Below are 22,267 nucleotides of genomic sequence, written 5' to 3' on the forward strand. Positions count from 1 at the left end.
GGCAAGTGCCCCCAAATGCCATGGTGCTGTTGAGGTGGGTCCTTAAGGAGGTGAGGCCCCAGAGTGGAGTTGGCCACCAGGGCTGTGTCCTTTAGGGAATACTGGGACCCTTGCCTCTTCCCGTCCCTTGTGCTTCCCAGAGTCCATGAGGGCAGCTTCCTCCCCCAGCCCACCCACCAGGTGCGGCCTCATGGCCTGACCAGCAGCAACTAACTGGGTCAGATGGAAACCTCTGGAACCACCAGATAAACCTTTCTTCTTCCAAGCTGATCATCTTCAGTATTTTGTTATGGAAACAGAAAGCCAGCACAGTGTTGCTGCTGAGGGGCAGCCTGGTAAAGTGGCCACCCCGGGACACACAGGCGGCCGGGAAGGGAGCTGGGCAGGCCTGCCCCTCCTCACCTGTCCAGGTCACAGAACATGCAGGAGGTTGGAGGCACTCCTCACACCTGAAGACGCAGCGGCCTGAGCCTGGGCAGACCGCTCAGGAGACACCTGTCACTAAACCCTAACGGGGCCTGCGCATAAAGCACACAGGGGCAGACCTCTGGTCTCACAGGGAGGCTGCCCTGCTGTGGGGCGGGGCAGCAGAGGGCACAGGGAAGGCCAAGTTAAAGGAAGCTGAGATCCTCCCAGAGCAGCTGGCCTCCCCATGCGGCTGGCAGTCCCCTCCCTCTGCAGAGAGGGGTCTGGCCTACAAAGCGCTCAATGCGCAGGGGCTCCACCTGGAACCCCACCACTTGGAAGGCTGGAGCAGGAAGAGCATGTGATTTCAAGACCAGCAGAAGTGAGACCCTGCCTCAAAAACAAAACAAAACAAAACCCAAAGGAAACTGAGCACACTTACCTAAACTACGCTTCTTCCCCCATGGCTGGCACACCCCAGAGAGACTGGAGGAGGACTGGCGTGACAGAGCCCTCAGGAACACGAGGGACAGCTGTGTCCACCCACCAGGTACCACAGGCTCTAGGCAGCGCCAACCTGGCCCTCGTCCATAGATCACCTGCCACCACCCTACCCACTGGGCTCCCAGGCACTCAAAAAGACACCTCAGAAAGAAATAAGGGGGTGAGTGAAAGGCATGGATGGATTTTATTTATTACCCTATATCTACAATTTAATTTGAGGTAAAATATAAGCAACACATAAAAATGCCTATTTTGCTACCGTGTATATGATTCTCCATGTGAACATCGTGATAAGTAAAGAGAGCGCTATGCCTCCCCGCCTCCGGCTCCACAGCCGGCATCGAGACCCACTGTCTGTGAACTCCCCCCACACCAGGACTCTCCTACGTATGGTGCAGAATAGCAAGGGTGCAGAATCAATCAACCTGTTGGCCCTGCTGCCCACTGGTGCCTCAGTGTCCCACGCAGAATTACAAAATGACAGACGGTGACAGCCCACGCCACAGATTCTGAGGCGCGGCTCGCCTGAGCGCTCAGACCCAACCCTGACTCCCAGGCTACGCTTTGGACGAAGCGTATAAGTGGAAGAGGGATCTGCAGGCCGTCCACCCACGCTGGGCCTCTCACCGACAGTCAGGCGTCCACACGGTGGTTCTCTTCATTATGATAAAAACGCAGGAACCATGATAGATAGCTTAGGAAAAGGTCTAGTCAAATATACAGATGACTACTGTTCACTCGGCCTTCAAGGACAGCAGTGAACAAGGAGCATTTAAATGATTCTTCCAATAGAAAAACTAAAGAACTGACTATCACAGGAATTTTCTTCGCTGCAGAAGCTGAGATGTTCCCGTAGGAGATATCTTCTCTCAACTGGAAAATACACACCACGCCGAAGGCTCTGCTGGATACGTCCAAACATCTGCTGAGAGTCGTCCCTGTCATTTCCCTGTCGTGTTCCCAGCATTGCTGAAATCCTTAATATACATTCCAAAGTAAACCAGCCATTCCAAATCTACAGTCACTCTGCTCTTTAATTCAATTCACAGAACTGCTGAAAAAGTAGACATTTCTATCTAAAAGTAGAAAAAAAGGTTTGTATAGAAGGTATTTCTGTTATACAAGTATATTACACAGCTTGGGGCAGTAACAGGTCCAAAAAGCTCTTCTCAACCACTGACACCTTAAGCTAAAATGAGAAAGAACAAACAAGAAGACAGGTTAATCTGATTAAAAGGAATTTCACATTCACACATATTAGAACACAGAACTGCAATTTTTGATTACAATTACTTGGACTGAAATGCACTTATGAGGTGACATGAGACCTGAAGTCTATGAATTGGCAACAAAAGACAAATTTCAATCAAGTGGCTGGATCCAATAAGCCACAGTCAGGGTCTGCACATCAGAACCAGCCACAGCCCAGCTGGTTCCAGTAGCCACCAGCGCATGGACAGAGGTGGTTCAGGGGTCCAGGAGGACAGACTCCCATTTTCCTGACTCTTGGTCTAATCTACACCTGGAACAGTAAAACTGGACTTGTAACTCAACATGCAGAACTAAGAACGCACCTGAGGCTCCACCACACTCTGCAAAAACTGTTTGGTATTTTTTTTGGCATCAGGAATTAAACCCAGGGGCACTTAACCACCGAGCGACATCCCCAGTTCTTTCTATATTTTATTTAGAGACAAGGTCTTGCTAGGGTGCTTAGAGCCTCAATAAGTGGCTGAGGCTGGCTTTGAACTGGAGATCCTCCTACCTCAGCCTCCTGAGCTGTGGGGATGACAGGCATGCACCATGCACCTGGCTGACTATTACTACATGACAGAATTCCAGTGATAATGCCTCAGAGGAATTCCAGTGGCTGGGGGCAAATCCAGCCTTTACCTCGTTGACTCAAAGAGGGATGTCGATACAAGGAAAACCTCTGTTTTAAGCTCCTAGCTCAAACAATCCTGCAGACCTTGCACATGGCCCTGCATCCCTGAAGGTGGTGCCGCATCTCCCAGGAGAAGGAAGGACGCTGATTGGCAGATGGACATGCAGCTGGTCTGAATGGACAGGGAACAGCAGAGGGGACGCAGTGGCAACTCACCCTGGGAGGGAAGAGGTCTACCACGTGGGATCTGGTTCTTGCTTGATCTGAGAGTTTCCGTCAGTCTCCTTAATTTCTATCAGGAAAAATAATAGGGTGCTGATCAATCACTGCTAATGAAAGCCTGCCAATTACCCATCCATTCACAACTGACATGAGTTAAATTGTATATTTTATTACTTGTGTTTTCTCTACTTTTTTTGCAGGGCTTGGGATTGAACCCAGGGCCTTTGCATGCTAGGTAAGCCCTCTACCACTGAGCGACATCAACAAGCCCTTGTTACTCGTATTTTCAAAGAGAAACATCTCATTATGTCTATACACTCAATGACGACCATTAAGCACCACTTCAGTTACACAGCAGTTATTCAACTGCTCTAGAATTTACCAAAATTATCTAGGAAAACAAAGGAACAGAAGCCATGGGTCAGCTCTAAACGTCTCCTGGCATAAACTACGATTCCGGTTCACTCACAAACAAAAGAACAAAACCACCACACATTTATAAGCAATTTATCATCTGTCCTAATAAAAGCCTTCAGAATCTTCAGACGTTCCCAAGTGGACCGCAACCACCCTTTTACCTTCTGTTGCTGGTACTTCCAACTGGCTTGGCTCAGCTGATTCTAAAGAGAAATACATGAAGACTTATTTTAATAGTGTAAAGGATGCTTTCAATTATTTAAGACTCTGGAAGGAGGACAAGGGAGAAACCTTCTAATCTTTGTAAGCAAACCACAAGCCCAAGAAGAAACCATAACCAGTGTCTGGAGATTCCACCTAAAACTATTCAACAACATTTTCAAATTCCTACTTTTCTGAGATGTGTTAATAAGTGAGAATATACAACCACACAAATGAAGTCTTCGGTAACAATTTTTTAAAAAAATGTTGATGGATCTTTATTTTATTCATCTATTTGACTGTGGTGATGAGAAGCGAACCCCAGGGCCTCACGCAGGCTAGGCAAGTGCTGAGCCACAACCCAGCCCTTCAGAAGCATTTTTTAAAAAAATATTTTTTTAGATGTTGATGGACCTTTATTTTATTCATTTATTTAGATGTGGTGCTGAGAATTTTGTTTTTCCCCACTTTTTTTTATTGGTTGTTCAAAACATTACAAAGCTCTTGACATATCATATTTCATACATTAGATTCAAGTTGGTTATGAACTCCCAATTTTACCCCAAATACAGATTGCAGAATCACTTCGGTTACACATCCACATTTTTACATAATGCCCTATTAGTAACTGTTGTATTCTGCTACCTTTCCTATCCTCTACTATCCCCCCTCCCCTCCCCTGGTGCTGAGAATTGAACCCATAGCCTCACACATGCTAGGCAAGTGCTCTACCACTGAGCCACAACTCCAGCCCCTAGAAGCAGTTTTTTGAGAGGGAGTGTGCTGGGAACAGAGCCCAGGGACTCATACATGCTAAGCATGCACCTGAGCAACGCCCTCACAAGTAAATAACAATCTTTTTTTATTTTTGCAGTACTGTGGATTAAATCCAGGGGTGCTCTACAACTGGGCTACATCCCCAGTCCTTCCTATTTTTTGAGTTAAGGTTTCCCTAAAGTTGCTGCAGCTGTCCTTGAACTTGTTGTCCTCCTGTCTCAGCCTTCTGAGCAGCTGGGATCATAAAAAAGGGCCACCGCGCCCAGCTCCAAGTAACAATCTTTTTTTTTTTTTTGGTACCGGGGACTGAACTTAGGGGCACTCAACTGCCGAGCTACATGCCCAGCCCTATTTTGTATTTTATTTAGAGACCGGGTCTCAATGAGTTGCTTAGCGCCTTGCCGCTGCTGACGCTGGCTTTGAACTTGAGATTCTTTTTTGAATTCTTTCTTTTTAATTTTTAGTTGTAGATGGACACAATACCTGTATTTAATTTATGTACTTATTTGTATGCAGTGCTGAGGATGGAACCCAGTGCCTCACACCTGCTAGGCAAGCGTCCTGCCCCGGAGCCCAGCTGGCACCAATCCTGATGTGGCTGTGAACAGGGAGCAGGAAGCTCCTTCTGTTTTCCATCCATTCTTCCCTGGGTTGCCTTCAATAAAAGCTTTTCATTACTTTCAACAATCTCAACAGTAGCAGCCATTCCCCATTTTTGAGGAAATTCAAAAAGACAACTCCTACCCGAAACAAGCTGGCTCACTGATTTGCAGCAAGTGCCAGAAAGTGCCAGCAGGAGACAGGTAGGTGGCACATGCCTGTGACTCCAGTGACTTGGGAGACTGGGGGAGGGGGATCTCAAGCTCCAGGACAGCCTGAGTAAAAAGACGACTCTTTCACCCTGACATTTCCTTCCACTCCCCACACCTTTCGGTTCATGACCTTGCACCTGACCCAGGACAGTGGGCTCAAACAATTTGTGGCCCCCAGTTTTCAGTCAGGACCCGCAGCTTGAATTAGTAGAGAGAGAGAGAGAGAGAGAGAGAAAGAAAGAGAGAGAAGAGAGAAGAAAGAGAGGAGAGAGAGAATGTGTGTGTGTGTGTTTTTCACACACGCTTGGTGAGCACTTTGTCCCTGAGCCTGAGCCCCAGCCCCAGCTGTGAAAATGTTCTGGGCTTCCAAACACAGGTGTCCAGAAAACCCAGACGGTGTGTGTGTCACACTACAGAACCGACAGCAGGCCACAGCTCCAGGGAGCTGCCCAGGTGGGGGACGTTCTGTCCCACGGCTCCTCTTACCTTGGATCACAGGGCCTTCTGACTCGTTCTGATCAACCAACTCTGAAAAAAAAAGCAGAGAGTTCAGACAACAACTTAGTAACACCCAGTCACGGGTACAACTCTGCCACATGACGAGAAAGAACAGTGATTAAAGATTCCGGTATATTCCACCAAACCACGAATGTCACAGTAACAACCACAGAACTCCAGTGCCCACTGCTGTACGGGGATGAGCACAGATCCATGCCCTTTCAACCCAGTTGGGGCAGGCAGCTAGAGACATGCTGCTCCTTGGCTCCTAAACATCATACGAGGGACAGATGAACTGAGATCCATAAAAAGAATCAAAGGGGAAATCACTGTGGGATTCCCTCAAATGGCAAGGGTCCCAGTGTGACCAGAGCTGAGGTCAAGAAGGCAGAAGGCACACTGAGGGGGCTCGACAGGAGAGGAACTCGGAGCTTCCATCAGGAGCCAGAGAGGACATTATGACTAAGTCACACTCAAAGCCCAGAAGGCGAAGAGCCAGAACCCATGCCCCCACCAGGGGAGGCCACTCTGCAAAGCAGGTGCAACAGCCCCAGCTGCTCAGTTTCCAGGTGACGGGGACCCACAGAGCGCAGCCCTGGGGTGGCTGGCTTCTAGGGAGTGAACACAGAGCAGATGGAGCTCGGGAGAGAACAGCGACTCTAATCAGAAAAGATGGAGACACTCTGAGGGTCTCAGAAAAGAATGGTCACCACGTTCACAACCTGCAGCGATGAAGTCAACAGCACAGCGCAGAACAGACCAGCAGAACCACAGTGCTCCGAGCACTCCTGACGACATGGACATAGGGCACTGGGAGGACACCCACCTTTGTCTACTGAGCAGCATGCGAGCCCACGTGGGCAAGTCAAGTCACAGTTTGTGGCCTATGCTGTCAGTGACATCCTGCCTTGCGGTCTGTGACACCACACCCAGATGCTGAGGGTTGGGCACCTACTTATGGCCTCCGCTGCAAAGCTTTCCTTATGGAGCCAGTCAGTGAACAGTCAGGCCACACCACCCTGCTGCGCCCGCTCAGCTCTGCGCCCACCATGGGGGTACCCAACATGGCCGCACCACGCAGGCTCACTGACCCACTTTAAATTGTTTACGTACCATGAATAAGTAATTTAAATCTGAAACCTCCAAAATGGGGTCTATCCTGTCACTCATGACCAAGCTTGCCGAGGGTTAAAACAGTAAGAAACGCGCCCCACTGAGCACCCACCACCCACCACCAACTCCAGGATCCCGGCAACATACCACTAGAATCTGTGAGATACTCACGGTTATTAATCACGAGTCCAGGAAATGGTCTAAAGAGAGAAACAAATCACATATTTTAACAGTATAAGAATACCTGTACATTCAACTAATACTTAACCTGTGTCACTAATTATCCACTACTTTTAATCTTTTAGAAGAGATGGGTGTGACAGGCACAGTGGCGTACACCTGTAATGCCAATGACTCCTGAGGCTGAGGCAGGAGGATCACAAGTTCAAGGCCAGCCTCAGTAACTTCGTGAGGCCCTGTCTCAAAATAGAAGATAAAAAGGACAGGGGACGTGGTTCCAATGCCTAGTTTAACAAAAAAAAAAAAAAAAAAGAAGCACGTACTTGCGCGCGTGTGTCAGGCATACGTGTGCAGGAACACACACACCACTGTCATAAAATGCTCCACTTAAGTGGAGACAGCAAAAATATGAGCAGAGACAGGAACAGAGAACCCAGTGATGGCTACTGGGAAGGCATTGCTCAGTCTCTGGCTGCTCAGGACATGAGTGCAGGAAAAAAGGCCCAGAGGGCCTGGGGCCTGCCCTGAGGAACCTGCGTTGCCAGAGACAGGGCCGTGGCATCGAGTGATGGGCTGAGGTGGCTAGGAGGGAGGGGCTCACTGTGGGGTAAGCACAACAAGGAGCTGGCGCTCTAGAAGGGACGACATCACCCCATCTCGCAGGGGGAGAAACAGAAGTGACGTGGCTACAAATGGCTGGTTTGAGCCCAGACCGTCTGCCTTCACAAGGACACGCCAAGATGGTGACACTGCAGGCCTTGTGGGCCCCAGTGTCTCCCTGCCAGCTACGCACACTTCCCACTGTAGTAGGAGAGCAGACAGAGGGCATGCAGAGATGGCAGGTGGGATGGGGGATACAGGCCTCCCGTGATCTGCCAATGGCTTGCCTAAGAACTGGAGAGGAAGCCAGCACAGGGACAGGGCACCGGTCTGCCTGCTCGAGGCTCTGGGATTGATGCCCAGCACTGTTAAAACAAACACCCGTTGCTCCTCACTCTGGACCCCACACAACTCATGGGGCAGGGGCATGTCTCAGCCTGGCCATCTCTAGACTTGCCCCTGTGACTAAGCAGGGACCCCACTTACCTAATGACTGTGAACTTGATGAACTCAGCAGAATCTAAGATCCTCCTCATGGAGCTTATCTCCAGGTAGCTGGGGGCTTTGAAGGACACCCCGGGGGGCATGCCATCCACCACCACGCACCCAGGGTTGATGGTAATCTTCCTGTAGGGCACCTTCACAGGGAAGCCCATGCCGATAGCTTCGCCTGTAACAAGGCAGCAAGAAGCAGAGGACCTCATACCTGACGCCGACTTTAAGAGCACAAAGTAGCATGCGCTGCCAAGGCCACCCTGTCTGCTAAGTTCTCTGTATTCAGCAAACAAACAGGAGCCTTGGTTTTATTAACTTTGATACAGACCATTAATAGAACAACAATAAAAATTCTTATTGGAGCAATTTTTAAAATTTTACTTCTTTTGTTTTTAAAGATTTTTTTTTAATTTTATTTTAGTTGTAGTTGGACACAACACCTTTATTCCGCTTATTTATTTTTATATGGTGCTGAGGATAGAACCCAGGGTCCCACACGTGCCAGGCGAGCGCTCTACCACTGAGCCACAACCCCAGCCCCAATTTTACTTCTTTTCCATCAGGAGGTTATGACTACATGACAATGGTCTACTGAACAGACCTTCTTAAAACACAACCTCCAGACCGGGGAGTAGCTCAGGGGAGAGCACCCTGGGGTTCAATCTCCAGTACCGGGGGTCGGGAGGGAGGGGGATCCCTGGTTTACTGCAAACTATCTCACGATACAACACCCACCGAATTTCCGACTGAAGAGGTCGTTCACTTGCTCGCGCAGCTGTCTTGCTTTCTCAACTTTTGACAGTCTCTCATTGTCATCATCTGAAAACAGTCCAGAGAAAACTCAAAATTTAAAAATGCACTTTTAATTTCAAGTAGATCACGAGGAGCTCTGTTAGTCTCTGGAGCACTTCAGTCCTGTGAACAAGTTACAACCCGAACTGAAAATAACTGAAAGTGCTGCGTCCCTATTCCAATGATGACAGGTGCTGTGCAGGGCAGAGGGACACAAGAAAAGCCCCAAGTGTGCAGCCTAGAGGTACCGACAAGGCATGGGACCCGAGCCCTGGACCTCCTCTTGGGAAGCAGCAGCCTTATCGCCAAGCCTCTAGACATGACCTGAAGGGCCACAGGTGGGCATGATGCATGGCAATGCCACATGGCCCAAAAGTACACTTTCATCTAATAGAAGATCATTTTTTGACTGAGAGGCGGGAGCTGGGGCAGGCAGGCAAAGCACAGAGCACAGTACTGGTTGAGGGTCTCTGCAGGACCTGGGGACACAAGGCGACCTGTAGGATGTGGGACCTCCCTGAGTGACTAGGACAAGTCCCATTAACCTGCGCTCAGAGACCCGGAAAAGCCACACAGACCCACAAACCACATTGAAGGCAGAGAAAGGATACCTGGAATTGTCACTTGAATGATGTTCAGATCCTCCACACCTGACGCAGTTGTGTTAACATTGGGTGACGAATTTATTTTTCCTTAGGATGAAAATTTAAGATTAGAGATTAAGGAGAACAAACAGCACCAACGTTTTCTCTAGGGACCTGAAGGTGAGGAGCTCCCCTCCGGCAGATGGCACAGGGCCTCGGGCCTCAGGCAAGCTTCCCCACTCCAGCCACGCTCTGAGTTCCACCCGGGTTTGACCATTCCCACTACGGCATGTTCTCGTTGCGAGCACTGCCACTCAGCACTTGATCTGAAAGACCCCGAAACCAACACCCGCCCTGTGGGGAGAGCACTGCGGCCATCCCAGGGACACTCACTGGGCGGGCTCTTGGAGGAGGAGGTACTCTCCTTGATCGCCGTCTCAAACATCTCTGGTCTACAAGCAAGAGAGAAAACATGGCTAACCCAGGGTAAAAGTCATCACCGAAGATTAAATAAGATTTTAGAAACCCTGTGCAAGCAGATTCAGCTCCTAACCATAAACAGAAACAATGTGGTTCCATGAAGAATACATCTCAAAAAGCCCAATAACACCTGAGTTGACACCCGCCCATCCCTCTGCTCGAACCCATTAGTGTCCTAGTTTGACTTTGCATTCTTCCCATGCTGGGGGCATGTCCATGAGAGAATCAGGGCAAGGTGTGAGAATGAAAACAGGAAAAGCCCCAAGTGTGCAGCCTAGAGACACCGACAAGCCTTGGACCCGAGCCCTGCACCTCCTCTTGGGAAGCAGCAGCCTTATTGCCAAGCCTCTAGGACAGGGCCTAAAGGGCAGCGAACGGTCATGAAGTGTGGCGACGCCAGCTCTGATTGACATGGCAAAACCATGTGGCCCAAAAGTACACTTGTACCTAGTAGGACTTCATTTTTGGGACTAAACTCAGGGGCACGTGACCACTGAGCCACATCCCCAGCCCTATTTTGTATTTTATTTAGAGACAGGGTCTTGCTGAGTTGCTTAGTGCCTCACTTTTGCTGAAGCTGGCTTTGAATTCATGATCCTCCTGCCTCAGCCTCTCAAACTGCTGGGGAGGCTGTTATATAAATGTACATCAATAATTCTAATTATTCCCATCTATTTCATTTAGCCTAATTAATTCATAGATGGTCAGGCAAACATAGGTGAAGTTAAAAATACTGTTTAAGTTGCAGGGGAAAAAAGACCTTTGAAAAACTGAACCACTGGTAAGAGTCAGCAGCACCACCCCGTAGAAACCTGAGTGTAAGCACCTTCTGGTAGAGGACCTGCTCCCTCTCTGTACCTTGGTAACTCACTAAGGAAAAGGCAAGCTGCATGAAAGGAGGCTGGAGGACTATTTTGACCTTGGTATCAGAGTCCCAGCACAAAGGGGAAACCATGTGCCTGTCCCTGGCTTCACTGTATTTGCTTACTTCTTAATGATGAATTTGATCTTGGCCTTGTTGCGCAGTATCTTCTCCAGCCTCGGAATGCCAAAGGTAGAGGGCCTTCGGAAGGGCACGCCCTCGGGTAGGCCTTCCACATAGAAGTCCTCCGGGAAAGACTCGAACAATGCAAACGGCACCTTCACCGCCTGCTTAAGGCCAAGAGCTTCACCTGTGGGACGCACAGGACAGACAGTTCGCACCTCTCCCCTGCACACTACTCACCTTCAGCTCTAGGGATGCACTGTGAGCATTTCACAGACACTGAAGCCATCTTTACTCAAAAACACAACTTAGTTTTAGAAAGCATCCTTTGATGTCTTGCAAGGTGCTCAGTAAAATGTTAGAAACTGAAACTTGGAAAACCCACAGATTTCCAGAGATAATAACACTTAATAACTCTGCTCCCTGTCTTAGATTTATCGAAAGCTACTTTATATTTCAGTAAGGTTTCAAAATGAACCTACCGCATTTTTCATTGAAAAGATTCTCGACCTTCTGCTTCAGGTCCGTGATCTTGGCGTTCCAGGCCTCTGCAGAGAAACACGTGGTTAGAGTGTCGTTCACGGTCACAGACAGGGTTGCTCACCTTTCACTGTGCAGCTTTAGGAGGCACAAAGTAAACAGTCCTCAGTTTCTAACATGTCCCAGGCTGGCAGCACGCCCACCCTGCTACACTACAGAAGTGTTCGACTGCAACACTGACACCCTGGCTGAAATGACATGCACTGAAATAAACAAGAAATGAACCCATTCCCAATACAGCGTCTATCGAGCACAGGTGAGGAGCTGACGCCGATGGTCCTCACAACTGCAACATGGGAAGGCAGAGCTGTCTCTGTTTTACAAATGGCAGCCGAGAAGCGGAGGCCCAGAAAGCTAGCTTTAGACAGCCGAGTTCCAGCCCTTCCCGCTGCTCGACTTGGAGGTGGTTTAAGATCACAGCAACCGAGAAGGAACGGCCCTACTGCCATCATAAGGGCCTCACCTGCTGCCCGACACACGTCCTTTAAGGCCAGACTAGACATGTGGGTGATCAGCAGTGTGAGCTCACACCCAGGTCAGACAGTTGGCAACCTTCGTCATGGCCGGTGCTAACTTACCAGAAAAAGCAGTGGGTCACCTGGACCAAGAGGCATTCCTTTGTGTAATGCAGCGAAGTGAGAAAACCACAACACACTTACCAAAGGAAAACTCTCTCCCACGAGGCTTGAAGGGAACGTTGGAGCCATTAGTCTGGGTGGGAGTTCGAACGGCGGAGGTCTGAGGATTATTGTTGTTAGAGCCTGAAGGAAAGTCAAGAAAAACCATGACTAGCATCTGATTAATCCTACTATGTAGTACCTCTGGTCCAGTCCAGCCTACGCCAGAAACAGCCAAGTCTGGACGACAATGGCAATGACTGTTGGTCATAGCCCGTCTCTGCTCCTTCCCTACCACCTGGCACTTCTCAGACATCTACCCAGACACTGCCCAGCTCACCCACGTGTCCCTGCTCAGGAGGCTGAGGCAGGGGGATCGTGTGAGCCCCGGCTCAGGAAGCAGTGCGAGTGAAGTGTCTGACAGGCTATGTGTGGTGCACGCACACAGTGGTGCTCCCAGGAGGAGCGTCTGCCACCAGGCACCAACACACAGCAAGGAGCACCGAGGACACGCGGAAGCAGGGTCCCCACATACCACAGGTGGGCACAGAAGAGGTGCAGCTGACGCTGTAGGTCCTTGGAAAATGCAGAACTTACCCAAGGACGCCCGTCCACCTCTGGCCACGTTACCAGAGAACTGATGGTAGGACCAGAACAGGAAGCAGAACAGGGCTTTGTACACCTCGGTGCACGGAAGCTGCATTTTTTTTTTTAAACTTATGAACTGTTTCATTCTGGAATTTTCCAGTTAATATTTGTGGACCATGGTTAACCATAGGTAACAGAAACTGAGTAAAGAAAAACCGCAAGGAGAACAGGTATGCAGGACAGACCTGCGCGGGCCAGCACGCCCCCGCCCCGCACCAACCAGCGCTGCAACTCAGTCAAGGCTGCAGGACCTGAAAGGTCATCTACGAAACCAGGTACTGGCCACGTGGTCCCAGGGACCACTTTTCTAGCCATGTCTCACAGAGGCACAGAGCCAGAGAAGCCGGCAGAGGAGCACGGCAGGGCCGCACACAGTGGGCGTCACCATTGCCTGCGCTTTCTCTCTTGCTCGGGTCCCAACCTCTCACATCTAGTCTTACTTGTTCTGAAAAAAAGCAAGTTATTTTGTATATTTGCTATTCTTTATTAATGTTCAGTTTTTATGGAATTTCTGAGACATAATATTTGTGTGTGGGGTGTAGCCAGGTGACAGGGACACGGCGTGGAAAACCCAGCCAGGGCACAGCACCTCCAGCTCCTGGGCAGGGGTCTTCTGTGGGGAGCGTCCCAATACCCCAGCCTGAAATACAATCCTGAAACACGCCCTGGATTCTTCTCACCAAGCGTTACCCACAGGACTGGGCGGAGGCTCAGCAGCAGGGCACTTGCCTAGTGTGCGCAAGGCCTGGTTCAAGCCACCCCACAGCCACGCTGTCCTGCTACAGAACACAGAACCCAGGTCTCCTCTCACCACTTTAATGCCTGTACTGAAGCCGGCAGCCAGCACCTCCCTTCCACACAGCGAGGACACGAGGCGCCCCCCTCCTGCACTTGGCCTGTTTTGCCCAACACGAGGAATTCCACTCCTCCTCGTCACTGCACATGGCAGGACTTCACTCTTTTTGCGGCCCAGTATTCCCCATGATGGGACAGTACCACAGCACACGGCTCACAACCCTTGTCAGGGACAGGCCTCAGGGGGAGAGTTGGAGTTGATGTCACAGGTCAAGGTTCAGCTGGGAGAGGTCAGGTGCTCTGGCGAAAAGGACACAATAACATGAACGTACTGAATGCTGCAGAAGTACACGCTTGGAGAAGTGGCCACACTGGTAAGCTCTGTGCTGTGTATTGATCACCACAATTTTTTTTTTTTAACGGAGGAAGAAAAATGGAGGACAGGTAGACAGCCCAGCCCAGAGGAGCCTCCAAACAGGAGGCCGAACCCTGGGCCAGAGACATGCTGCTCGGGTCCATCCACGCGGAACATCAGGTAGAAAATAAAAGAGCAGCCGGTGGCTGGCGGCTGTGCGGAAAGTGAGGAGGGACAGCCAGTGGAGTGGTCAGAGGCCTCTGGAGCAAGCTCTGGAGTCATAGTGAGATGACACATAATTGGCCCACTCGAACCACCAAACAGGGAGACTTCACAGCAAACAAATGCCATCTCAATTTTTTAAAAACTTGAAGCATTCAACGCTACGCTTAGTCCTGTTTTATAGAGCACGAAAAATTGAGTTTAAATAATTCTCCAGAGAATCCTAGGTCTGAATTCAATCTCTATATATTTCTTTCTTTCTTTTTTTTTTTTTTAAGAGAGAGAGAGAGAGAGAGAGAGAGAATTTTTGATATTTATTTTTTAGTTCCACGAGCTGTGTTTCTCTATTTTTCTGGCCGAGAGTTTACAATTAAGTAAGCTTTGTTTCAACAGGATGAACAGACAAAAGCTAAAAACTACACGCCAGAGTGACATCCAGAAGCCTACCTACTGTTACAAATCAATCTTTTTTTTTTTTTTGACTGGGAATTGAAGCACTGAGCCACACCCCAGTCCTATTTTTTATTTAGAGACAGCATGTCACTGAGTTGCTTAGGGCCTGCCAAGGTGCTGAGGCTGGCTTTGAACTCACGATTCTCCTGCCTCAGCCTGCAGAGCCACTGGGATTAGAGGCATGCGCCTCTGCGCCTGGCTATGCATCAACCCATCTCCCCAGGCAGTGCCTACACACGGGGGCATGTCCACAGCCCGCTTCACTTTTTCCCAAACTTACATTTAACACCCAGAGGTTAATCCATTCAAGCCATAGCACCAGCACAGCACCCAGTGAATTTACACTGGAGTCAGAGGGGTAGAAACAAATGGTGAACTGGAATGCCCTTGAGGGCAGCTGTCCTCCCTGTCCTGAGCCTTTCTTGGTGTCCTCAGTGTTTTTAAATGAGACTTTTCAACTCACCTAGGGCTCATTGCTTGAGAAATACACATGGCTGTTTATATTTCTGCCCTTTCTGCTCTTGTAGAGCACCTTGCCTTGTCCCCAGGGATGTGTCACTCAACGCCAGGCCTGTAGCTGCACTCACCACCTCACCTGTCCTCCTCCGTTTCTTCTCTTTTTCTCACTGTAACCACTAATGTAGCCTACTTCAGTGGCCTTCCTCACCAACACATCACCGGTACATGGCAGGGACCAGTCGCCTCAGAGGCCCCGGTGCTGTGACCTGGAGCCAGATGGCCCAGGCCCGCAGGCACTGGGATAGTGAGCACAGCTGGGAACAGCACATGCGCATGCTCCCAGAGGGAGCACTACCTCTCCAGACTGTGGACCTGGCCAGTTGGCACTTCCCTCCAAGGAAGGCCTGCTGTGTGCCCTGCCTGGTGATAATCCTCTCCTGTCTCCCTGTGCACTCGTGTTCCCCGAGGCACTGTCATGGCTCACAGTGCACAAGCCGTGGTGAACTCAGGCCTAGGTCTGCCTGGTGGCCAAGTGTGTCACTTTAATAAGGAACAGCACATGCACTTTCAAAGCAGTCACGAGTTCCTTCAGGGAAAGAAAGGTCATGTGTGCAGGAGAGATCGCCCTCAGATTGATCCAAAAGGAGAAAGAGGACTGAGTCTATTTGTGATTCTGGGCATTTGTGAACACAAATTTTTAATCTGGTAATGGTGAACATGAATGAACTGTGCAGGATGCCTGATGTCCTTCATGTGAGAAAACAGGTCCTCAGTGTGCTGGAGACCTAAACAGGGACCCATGCTCCGCTTGATAGCAGCACTTTCTTTGTTTTTTTAAATATCTGTAGCTGTGGATGGACAAAATACCGTTATGTAATTTTATGTGGTGCTGAGGATCAAACCCAGGGCCCTACACATGCGTGGGAAGCGCTCTACTACTGAGTCACAATCCCAGCGCCGATAGCAGCACTTTTTAAAAAAATTATTATTATTATTAATTTTTTAAGTGGACACAATATCTTTATTTTTCATTTATGTGGTGCTGAGGATCAAACTCAGTGCCTTAAGCATGCTAGCCAAGCACTCTCCCACTGAGCCAAACCCCAACCCCATGCAGCAATTTCTTAATGCAAAACTGAAAACTCAGGCCTGGTGCAGGGGCACACGTCTGTAATCCAGCAGCTCAGGAGGCTGAGGCAAGAGGATCACAAGTTCAAAGCCAGCCTCAGCAAAAAGTGAGGCGTGAAGCAACTCAGTGAGACCCTGTCTCTAAATAAAATACAAAACAAGTCTGGGATGTGGCTCAGTGGTTAATGCCCCTGGGATCAATCCCTGGTACCAAAACAACAACAAAAAATAAAAACCCAGGACAAAAAGAATCCTCCCAATGCAGTTATTTCCTTCTCATTAATGCAGAGGCAGCAGGCAACACTCCTGCGTACCAGCGGCTGAGGAACACGTACGGTGCTTTGTTGAGTATTTTAACACCATGGAAATGAGAAGACAAGAGACCCAGTTGGAGCAGAAAGAAGAAAGGCAATTTGAGGGCATAGTAAAAACTATCTTATTCCAAAGCACTACTACTTAAACCATCCCTAAATTTCCCTGAAAAAAAAAAAAAGGGCAGAAAGAGGGTGAAAAAGATAAGGGAAAAACTCCATGTGCTACTGTCTCCATTTTTTATTTTAATTAAAAAACATTCTGAAATTGACCAGGTCTATAAAAACTCATTTGCATAAAACTACAACCAGTGAACTCACATAACTAGTACACTGCAGAATCAACAGAACTTGCCAAGGAATGGCCTTACCTTCCACCGTGACCTCAATTTCAGGAACCTTTGAGTTACTCCCAGGGCTCCGTGGTCTTTTAGGGGACTGCAATGCTGTAAAATAAGACACGATTACTTTTGTATATTGTTTAAAAAAATTATAGAAGGGGATGCTTTATAAAAGCAGAGTATTAAAATTCATACAGTTTGGTTCTTTTCAAAGAAACCTGAAGAATTAAACTGGTAGTGTAATCCTCCATTGAGTCTCAACAAAGCTGTGGAAACACGAATGAAGGAGGATTGCAAACATGACATTTTCAATGAAATGTAAAGAAAAAAGAAAAAGAGAGAGAGAAAGAACAAGAGGAACATTAAATAAAATACCTAAATGACAAATAAACCAAACCCCACAAGATGGTGCATGCTCAAGTATGACATAAGGAAATTGACAAGGAAGGTTCCAGAGCACTGAGCGCGGGGAAGAGCCACGCGCCTCTTACCTTTAGTGTTTACTTTGCCGGCCATTCCAGGAGGCAGGTAAGAAACGACCAGCTCAGGTCTGGAAAGAAAAGTCAGAATCAGGACACAGAGTTGGATGGTGGGCCAGTTAGTGTAAATGACCACGACCAGTGGTTCTGGGTGTGTGTGTTCGTGTGTGAGTGGTGCTGGGGACTGAACAGGGCCTTGGGCATGCAAGGAAAGCACCCGACAAACTGAGCTACAGTCCCAGCCCACGATCAGTGTTTTTGAAAAATAAAATTTAAAACTAAATTAGTTTCTTCAACCACTGTAGCTCTGCAAGAAGGTAAAGAAGAACTTGGATCAACAATGTTCAGCCATCATAAGATGTATCAGGAACAACACAGCACATGGCATCCATACCAGGCAGTGGGGCACACCTGTCACCTCCCCAGGCTGGCCTCCAATTTTCAAAACAGAAGGAAAAAAAAAAAAAAAGATTTGCAGACAGGTGCACGCCTATAATCCCAGCAGATCAGGAGAGAAAGCAGGAGGATCGCAAGTTCACAGCCAGTCTCAACAAAAGTGAAGCCCTAAGCAACTCAGTGAGACTCTGTCTCAAATACAAAAATAGGGGCTGGGGATGTGGCTCAAGCAGTAGCATGCTCACCTGGCATGCACAGGGTGCTGGGTTTGATCCTCAACACCACATAAAAATAAAATAGATATTGTGTCCACCGAAAACTAAAAAATAAATATTAAAAGATTCTCTGTCTCTCTCTCAAAAAAAAAAAAAAAAAAAAAAAAAAAAACAAAAATAGGGGTGGGGATGTGGCTCAGCGGTCAAGTGCTCCTGAGTTCAATCCTCAGTACCAAAAAAAAAAAGAAAAGAAAAAGAAAAAGAAGATTTGCAGAGGAAATGGATAACGATAGGATTTCAGCCCAGAGCCAGGCTTTCCCAGCAGGGACTTCAAAGTCCCACGCTTCTAAGAAAAAATGTTAAGTAGAAATACTTTACCAATTCCAAAAAGGGCTGAGGTAGCCAACGACTTACTTTTTAACAACAAACTTAATTTTATTGCTCCCACGGACAATCCTTTCAAGTCGCGGAATTCCAAACCAGGTGGGACTTCGGAAGGGAATTCCTTCTGGCAAACCCTCCACATAGAGGAACTCCGGGTTGGATTCGAACACAGGATATGGTACTTTCACTGCCTCTGTAAGTCCAAGAGCTTGAGCTGAAAAGAGCAGGAGAACGTTACTTGTGGTGGATAAAAACCTTTCCTTGTTTTATTTGTGGCGACTTACTATGTTCTGCACATATTTAAGTCGCCACAAATATGTCCCTACAATCTACCCACATCCCCCTTAAGACTGAAGGCAATAGGCTTAGTATGCTGTGAAAATCTGAGAATCATCCTAAAACCTACGTACTTTCTAGAGAAGCATTTTAACACTCTAAATCAAAAGGAGGACCACAGTTGTGCTGTCAATCAAAATGGCCTCTGTGCTCTGGGCCCAGCATCGGCACCTCCCGCCTCAGGACTGTCCTCCAGGTGCAAGCTGGCTACTGAAGCACACAAGATGTTCAGGTCACATTTGTGTAGCACTCACAGCCGAGTGGCCAGAGGCAGAGGACGCAAGGCTCCTCCTCAAGGACACAGCCACCAACACTAGGTATTACATGATGGACAGGAACGCCCAGGACACTCTAGCTCCCCACTCCTTACTTCCTTCTCCATGACAGACAGACCCAATCAACTGAACACTCTTTCTTGCTGAGCCTCCTCAGAATCCTTCTCAAGACAGCGCACCAGGAAACTGCTGTCAACAAATCTAAGTTGAAACAAATGAGGAGACCTATTTGCCACGCAGGTGTTAGCCAGATCAGAAGTAGAGACAGTGGGTCTGAGATTCCCCCACTCCTCCCTTCTCTCCCACAGTGACATGCGAGAACACTGCAGCCAAAAGAAATAATGATTTGCTTGGTTTATGTACCAAGTTTAGAGGAGAAATAAACACGATCACAAACTTCTGGAACTTTCTGTAGGTCCTGAACTTTTAATTCATTCAGAACATGGCCTTCATTTGTTTTTAAGCTCAGGAAGACATAACCAATGTGTTCTACTTACCAAATTTCAAATTAAAAATCTCTTCTACTTGCTTCCGTAGCTTGGTAATTCTAACATTCCAATCTTCTTTGACTGGGGAAAAAAATTAGATCTAATTAATTAGATTAGATGTAGACATAGGAATGGAGTTAATTTGTTTCCATTGATGCCCTTAATTTTGGTTTAAAAACAAAAACCCTGGGTAGTAAGGAAAAGAAGGCTTTCCTGTATTTGTCAAACATGAGAAGTGATTCAGGAAGGAGAATTCAAATTTAAAATTTATGTTGTAAATAACGAAAAACCTATTCTTGCGAGAGCGCTCAAAACTCATGGTTTTCTTAAATCCCTTCTTGGTGCTGCATCAGGACATGTACAAGATGTACCCGACTCTCACGCTGGTCACCTTGGTATTCACAAAGATGACTTCGAAAATTCAGGGACACCCAAGGCAAACTTGGGATTTACTTTGCCGTCCACATTCCTTTCCTGGCACATGGAACGCCACAGAAGACTGCACATGGCTACTTACAGATCCTTGACAATTGGTGTCCCCAAACCACAAAAGATCTATAAAGTACCATCCCCTTTGCTGATATTGGGCAACAATAAACAAGAAGATGGGAAGGAAAAACACACTTCCTCCACTGGGGCCTGGCCTCAGCCCTGCGCAGGGCGGGCACCGGGGGAGCTCACTAACAACAGGGCCCGAGGAGTGGGATACAATTCTGTGTGTGTTTGGTCTAACTGAAAAGTTACTGGCCACGTGGGCCTGTTGCACAGATGCACTGTGGCCAGCTAGAACCAAGACAAGCTCCAAGTGTAAAAGACTGTCAGAGGACACACGTGTCACCTGTGTTCCAAGTGGAGATTACAGAGGGAAACACACCAATCTGGCTACAGGGAAGCACAGAATGCATGGGCAGATGCACAGGTGGCTGCCAGACAGCATCAGGCTACAGCAACGCTCAGCTGTCCACACTGCCTGTGCCTGTGCCCAGCTTCACAAGAGGCGCGGGCAGGGAGGCAGGAAGGAGGGCTCCACAGCTCTCCAAGACGGAGTCTGAGGGAAGGAGAGGGACACACTCCGCACCCTCTTACCTGGAGTGTTGGTTCTTGGCTGAGTAACTTCAGTTGTACTATGAGTCAGCAGTTCTGGTCTGTCAAAGTACGAATCATGTTATGACAGAGCATTTAGGAACAATTTAAAGACCTTTCTCAGGTAGCTGTACACTGCAAATTATTTTAAAATATGTCTCTGCAGTGAAATAAAACCATTCGGGTGCCTAGTTTTTCTTGGGTTTTTTTTTTTGGTACTGGAAATTGAACTCGGGGGCACTTGACTGTTGAGCCACATCCCCAGCCCTTTTTTCTATTTTATTTAGAGACAGGTGTCTCACTGAATTGCTGAATCTGGCTTTGAACTCTTGATCCTCTTGCCTCAGCCTCCAGAGCTTCTGGGATTACAGGCAAGTATCACTGTGTCCAGCTACTAGTTTATTTTGAAAATAGCAATCTTCACACACTCACATGGAATTACACGGAGGTCTTCAAAGGCACTCTATGCTTAAATATGCAAAATAATTGCTTTCCTCCAAACCAAGGCAGACTGCTATTTCTAAATCTTCAAGGTGCTATACCACAAAACAGTTTCTCCCTTCTAACTCTCAGTCCCAATAAATACACACAACTACCAACAAGCGACAGTCTACCATTGCACAGTCCTTCTGTGAGTAAAGATGAGCCAAACTAACCCTTGTCTATCAAACCAGAATTCTCTTTCGAAAGTGCAGACCCAAGCAATGACAAGAAGAATCTGTTCTAGACCTTTCATTGACTGTCAATGCATCTGTTGGCTTCCCTATGCTTATCGTCTGAGTCTGGATCCCATTGTCCACTACACCACGCCCTTGGTGCCAGGCGTCACTCCTTCCATGCAGGACGGCTCCATGTAGAGACATGCAAGCAAGCCGACACCTCCCGTCTCCTTATGCCATCTGGTGTCTGAAACACCCTTCCTTTATTCTGTATGCACCTGGAGGTGCTGCTGTCCTCACCAACTCCCCTGACCATGGTCAGGAACACTGAGCGCTCTGGTGTGTGCATACGCCTGTCAAGGGCAGGACAGACCCAGTTCTGTACATCTTGCACCAACACCTGCTGAAGATGAAGCTAAATGGCGTTTTCTGGTTTTAAATATAGAGAAAGAGTTCTACTGAAAGGAAAACAACGGCCCATCTTCATCAAATGCATCTTAGGAAACACTTTAAAAACCTGTTTCTGCAGATGATAATCTTACCTTTTAATAACAAATTTTATCCGATTGCCCACTTGAATGATTTTCTCCAGCCTTGGGATTCCATACCAAGAGGGACTTCTAAAAGGAATGTTTTCTGGTAGCCCTTCCACATAGAGGTCATTAGGATGCGCCTCAAATTTTTGGTACGGTACAGCCTTGGCTTCAGTGCTCCCCAAGGCCTCAGCTGAAGAAAATTAAAGCAACGCAGGAAACTAAGTTTGTGTGGAAGTCATATTTTAATACAGTCCCAAAGTATATGTATTTTCTGTCTTAGCAGGAACTGAAACGAGGGCCTCCCTCACATATACTAGGCAAGTGCTCTACCACTGAGCTACACCCCCAGCAGTTTTTATTTTTATTGTTAGACAAAGCCTCCACCTTGTGATCATTTCTCAGCTTTCCCAGCAGCTGGGATTGCAGGTCTGCCCTAACAAAACCAACAATAAGCATAAAGGAAAGTTGAATGTGGAGAGGTAAGAGGAAGGAAATCTGAAGAAAAGGAGGAAGAAAAAAAGAAAAGAATTTTCAGCTAAGAACTGATGGGATGAAAAATAAAAACACTAAACTGAGACTGTTTTAGATTAAAAGAGG

At 47.9% G+C, this 22,267-nt stretch overlaps 1 protein-coding gene across 10 annotated transcripts in view; it reads right to left on the minus strand.

The window, feature by feature from the left end:
- Nucleotides 1-1,070: 1,070 nt before the first annotated feature.
- Gtf2i (general transcription factor IIi) overlaps nucleotides 1,071-22,267 on the minus strand; it is a 94,802-nt gene continuing 73,605 nt past the window's right edge. For all 10 annotated transcript variants that reach the window (XM_046422794.2, XM_058572215.1, XM_046422793.2 and 7 more), the window contains 18 exons: nucleotides 21,677-21,860; nucleotides 20,479-20,537; nucleotides 19,402-19,473; nucleotides 18,324-18,507; nucleotides 17,311-17,369; nucleotides 16,850-16,924; nucleotides 12,150-12,251; nucleotides 11,433-11,498; nucleotides 10,954-11,137; nucleotides 9,879-9,937; nucleotides 9,513-9,593; nucleotides 8,845-8,928; nucleotides 8,101-8,284; nucleotides 7,006-7,034; nucleotides 5,710-5,751; nucleotides 3,595-3,636; nucleotides 3,011-3,086; nucleotides 1,071-2,098 (listed from right to left, as the gene is read on the minus strand). In XM_046422794.2, the coding sequence (XP_046278750.1) occupies nucleotides 3,028-3,086; nucleotides 3,595-3,636; nucleotides 5,710-5,751; nucleotides 7,006-7,034; nucleotides 8,101-8,284; nucleotides 8,845-8,928; nucleotides 9,513-9,593; nucleotides 9,879-9,937; nucleotides 10,954-11,137; nucleotides 11,433-11,498; nucleotides 12,150-12,251; nucleotides 16,850-16,924; nucleotides 17,311-17,369; nucleotides 18,324-18,507; nucleotides 19,402-19,473; nucleotides 20,479-20,537; nucleotides 21,677-21,860 (1,565 nt within the window). In that variant the 3' untranslated portion in view covers nucleotides 1,071-2,098; nucleotides 3,011-3,027. The remainder of the gene's footprint in view (nucleotides 2,099-3,010; nucleotides 3,087-3,594; nucleotides 3,637-5,709; nucleotides 5,752-7,005; nucleotides 7,035-8,100; nucleotides 8,285-8,844; nucleotides 8,929-9,512; nucleotides 9,594-9,878; nucleotides 9,938-10,953; nucleotides 11,138-11,432; nucleotides 11,499-12,149; nucleotides 12,252-16,849; nucleotides 16,925-17,310; nucleotides 17,370-18,323; nucleotides 18,508-19,401; nucleotides 19,474-20,478; nucleotides 20,538-21,676; nucleotides 21,861-22,267) is intronic.

Source organism: Marmota monax, unplaced genomic scaffold (genome assembly GCF_021218885.2).
Source record: "Marmota monax isolate L192 unplaced genomic scaffold, Marmota_monax_Labrador192_F-V1.1 WCK01_AAM20220418_F8-fsc00237, whole genome shotgun sequence".
NCBI classification, from domain to species: Eukaryota; Metazoa; Chordata; class Mammalia; order Rodentia; family Sciuridae; genus Marmota; species Marmota monax.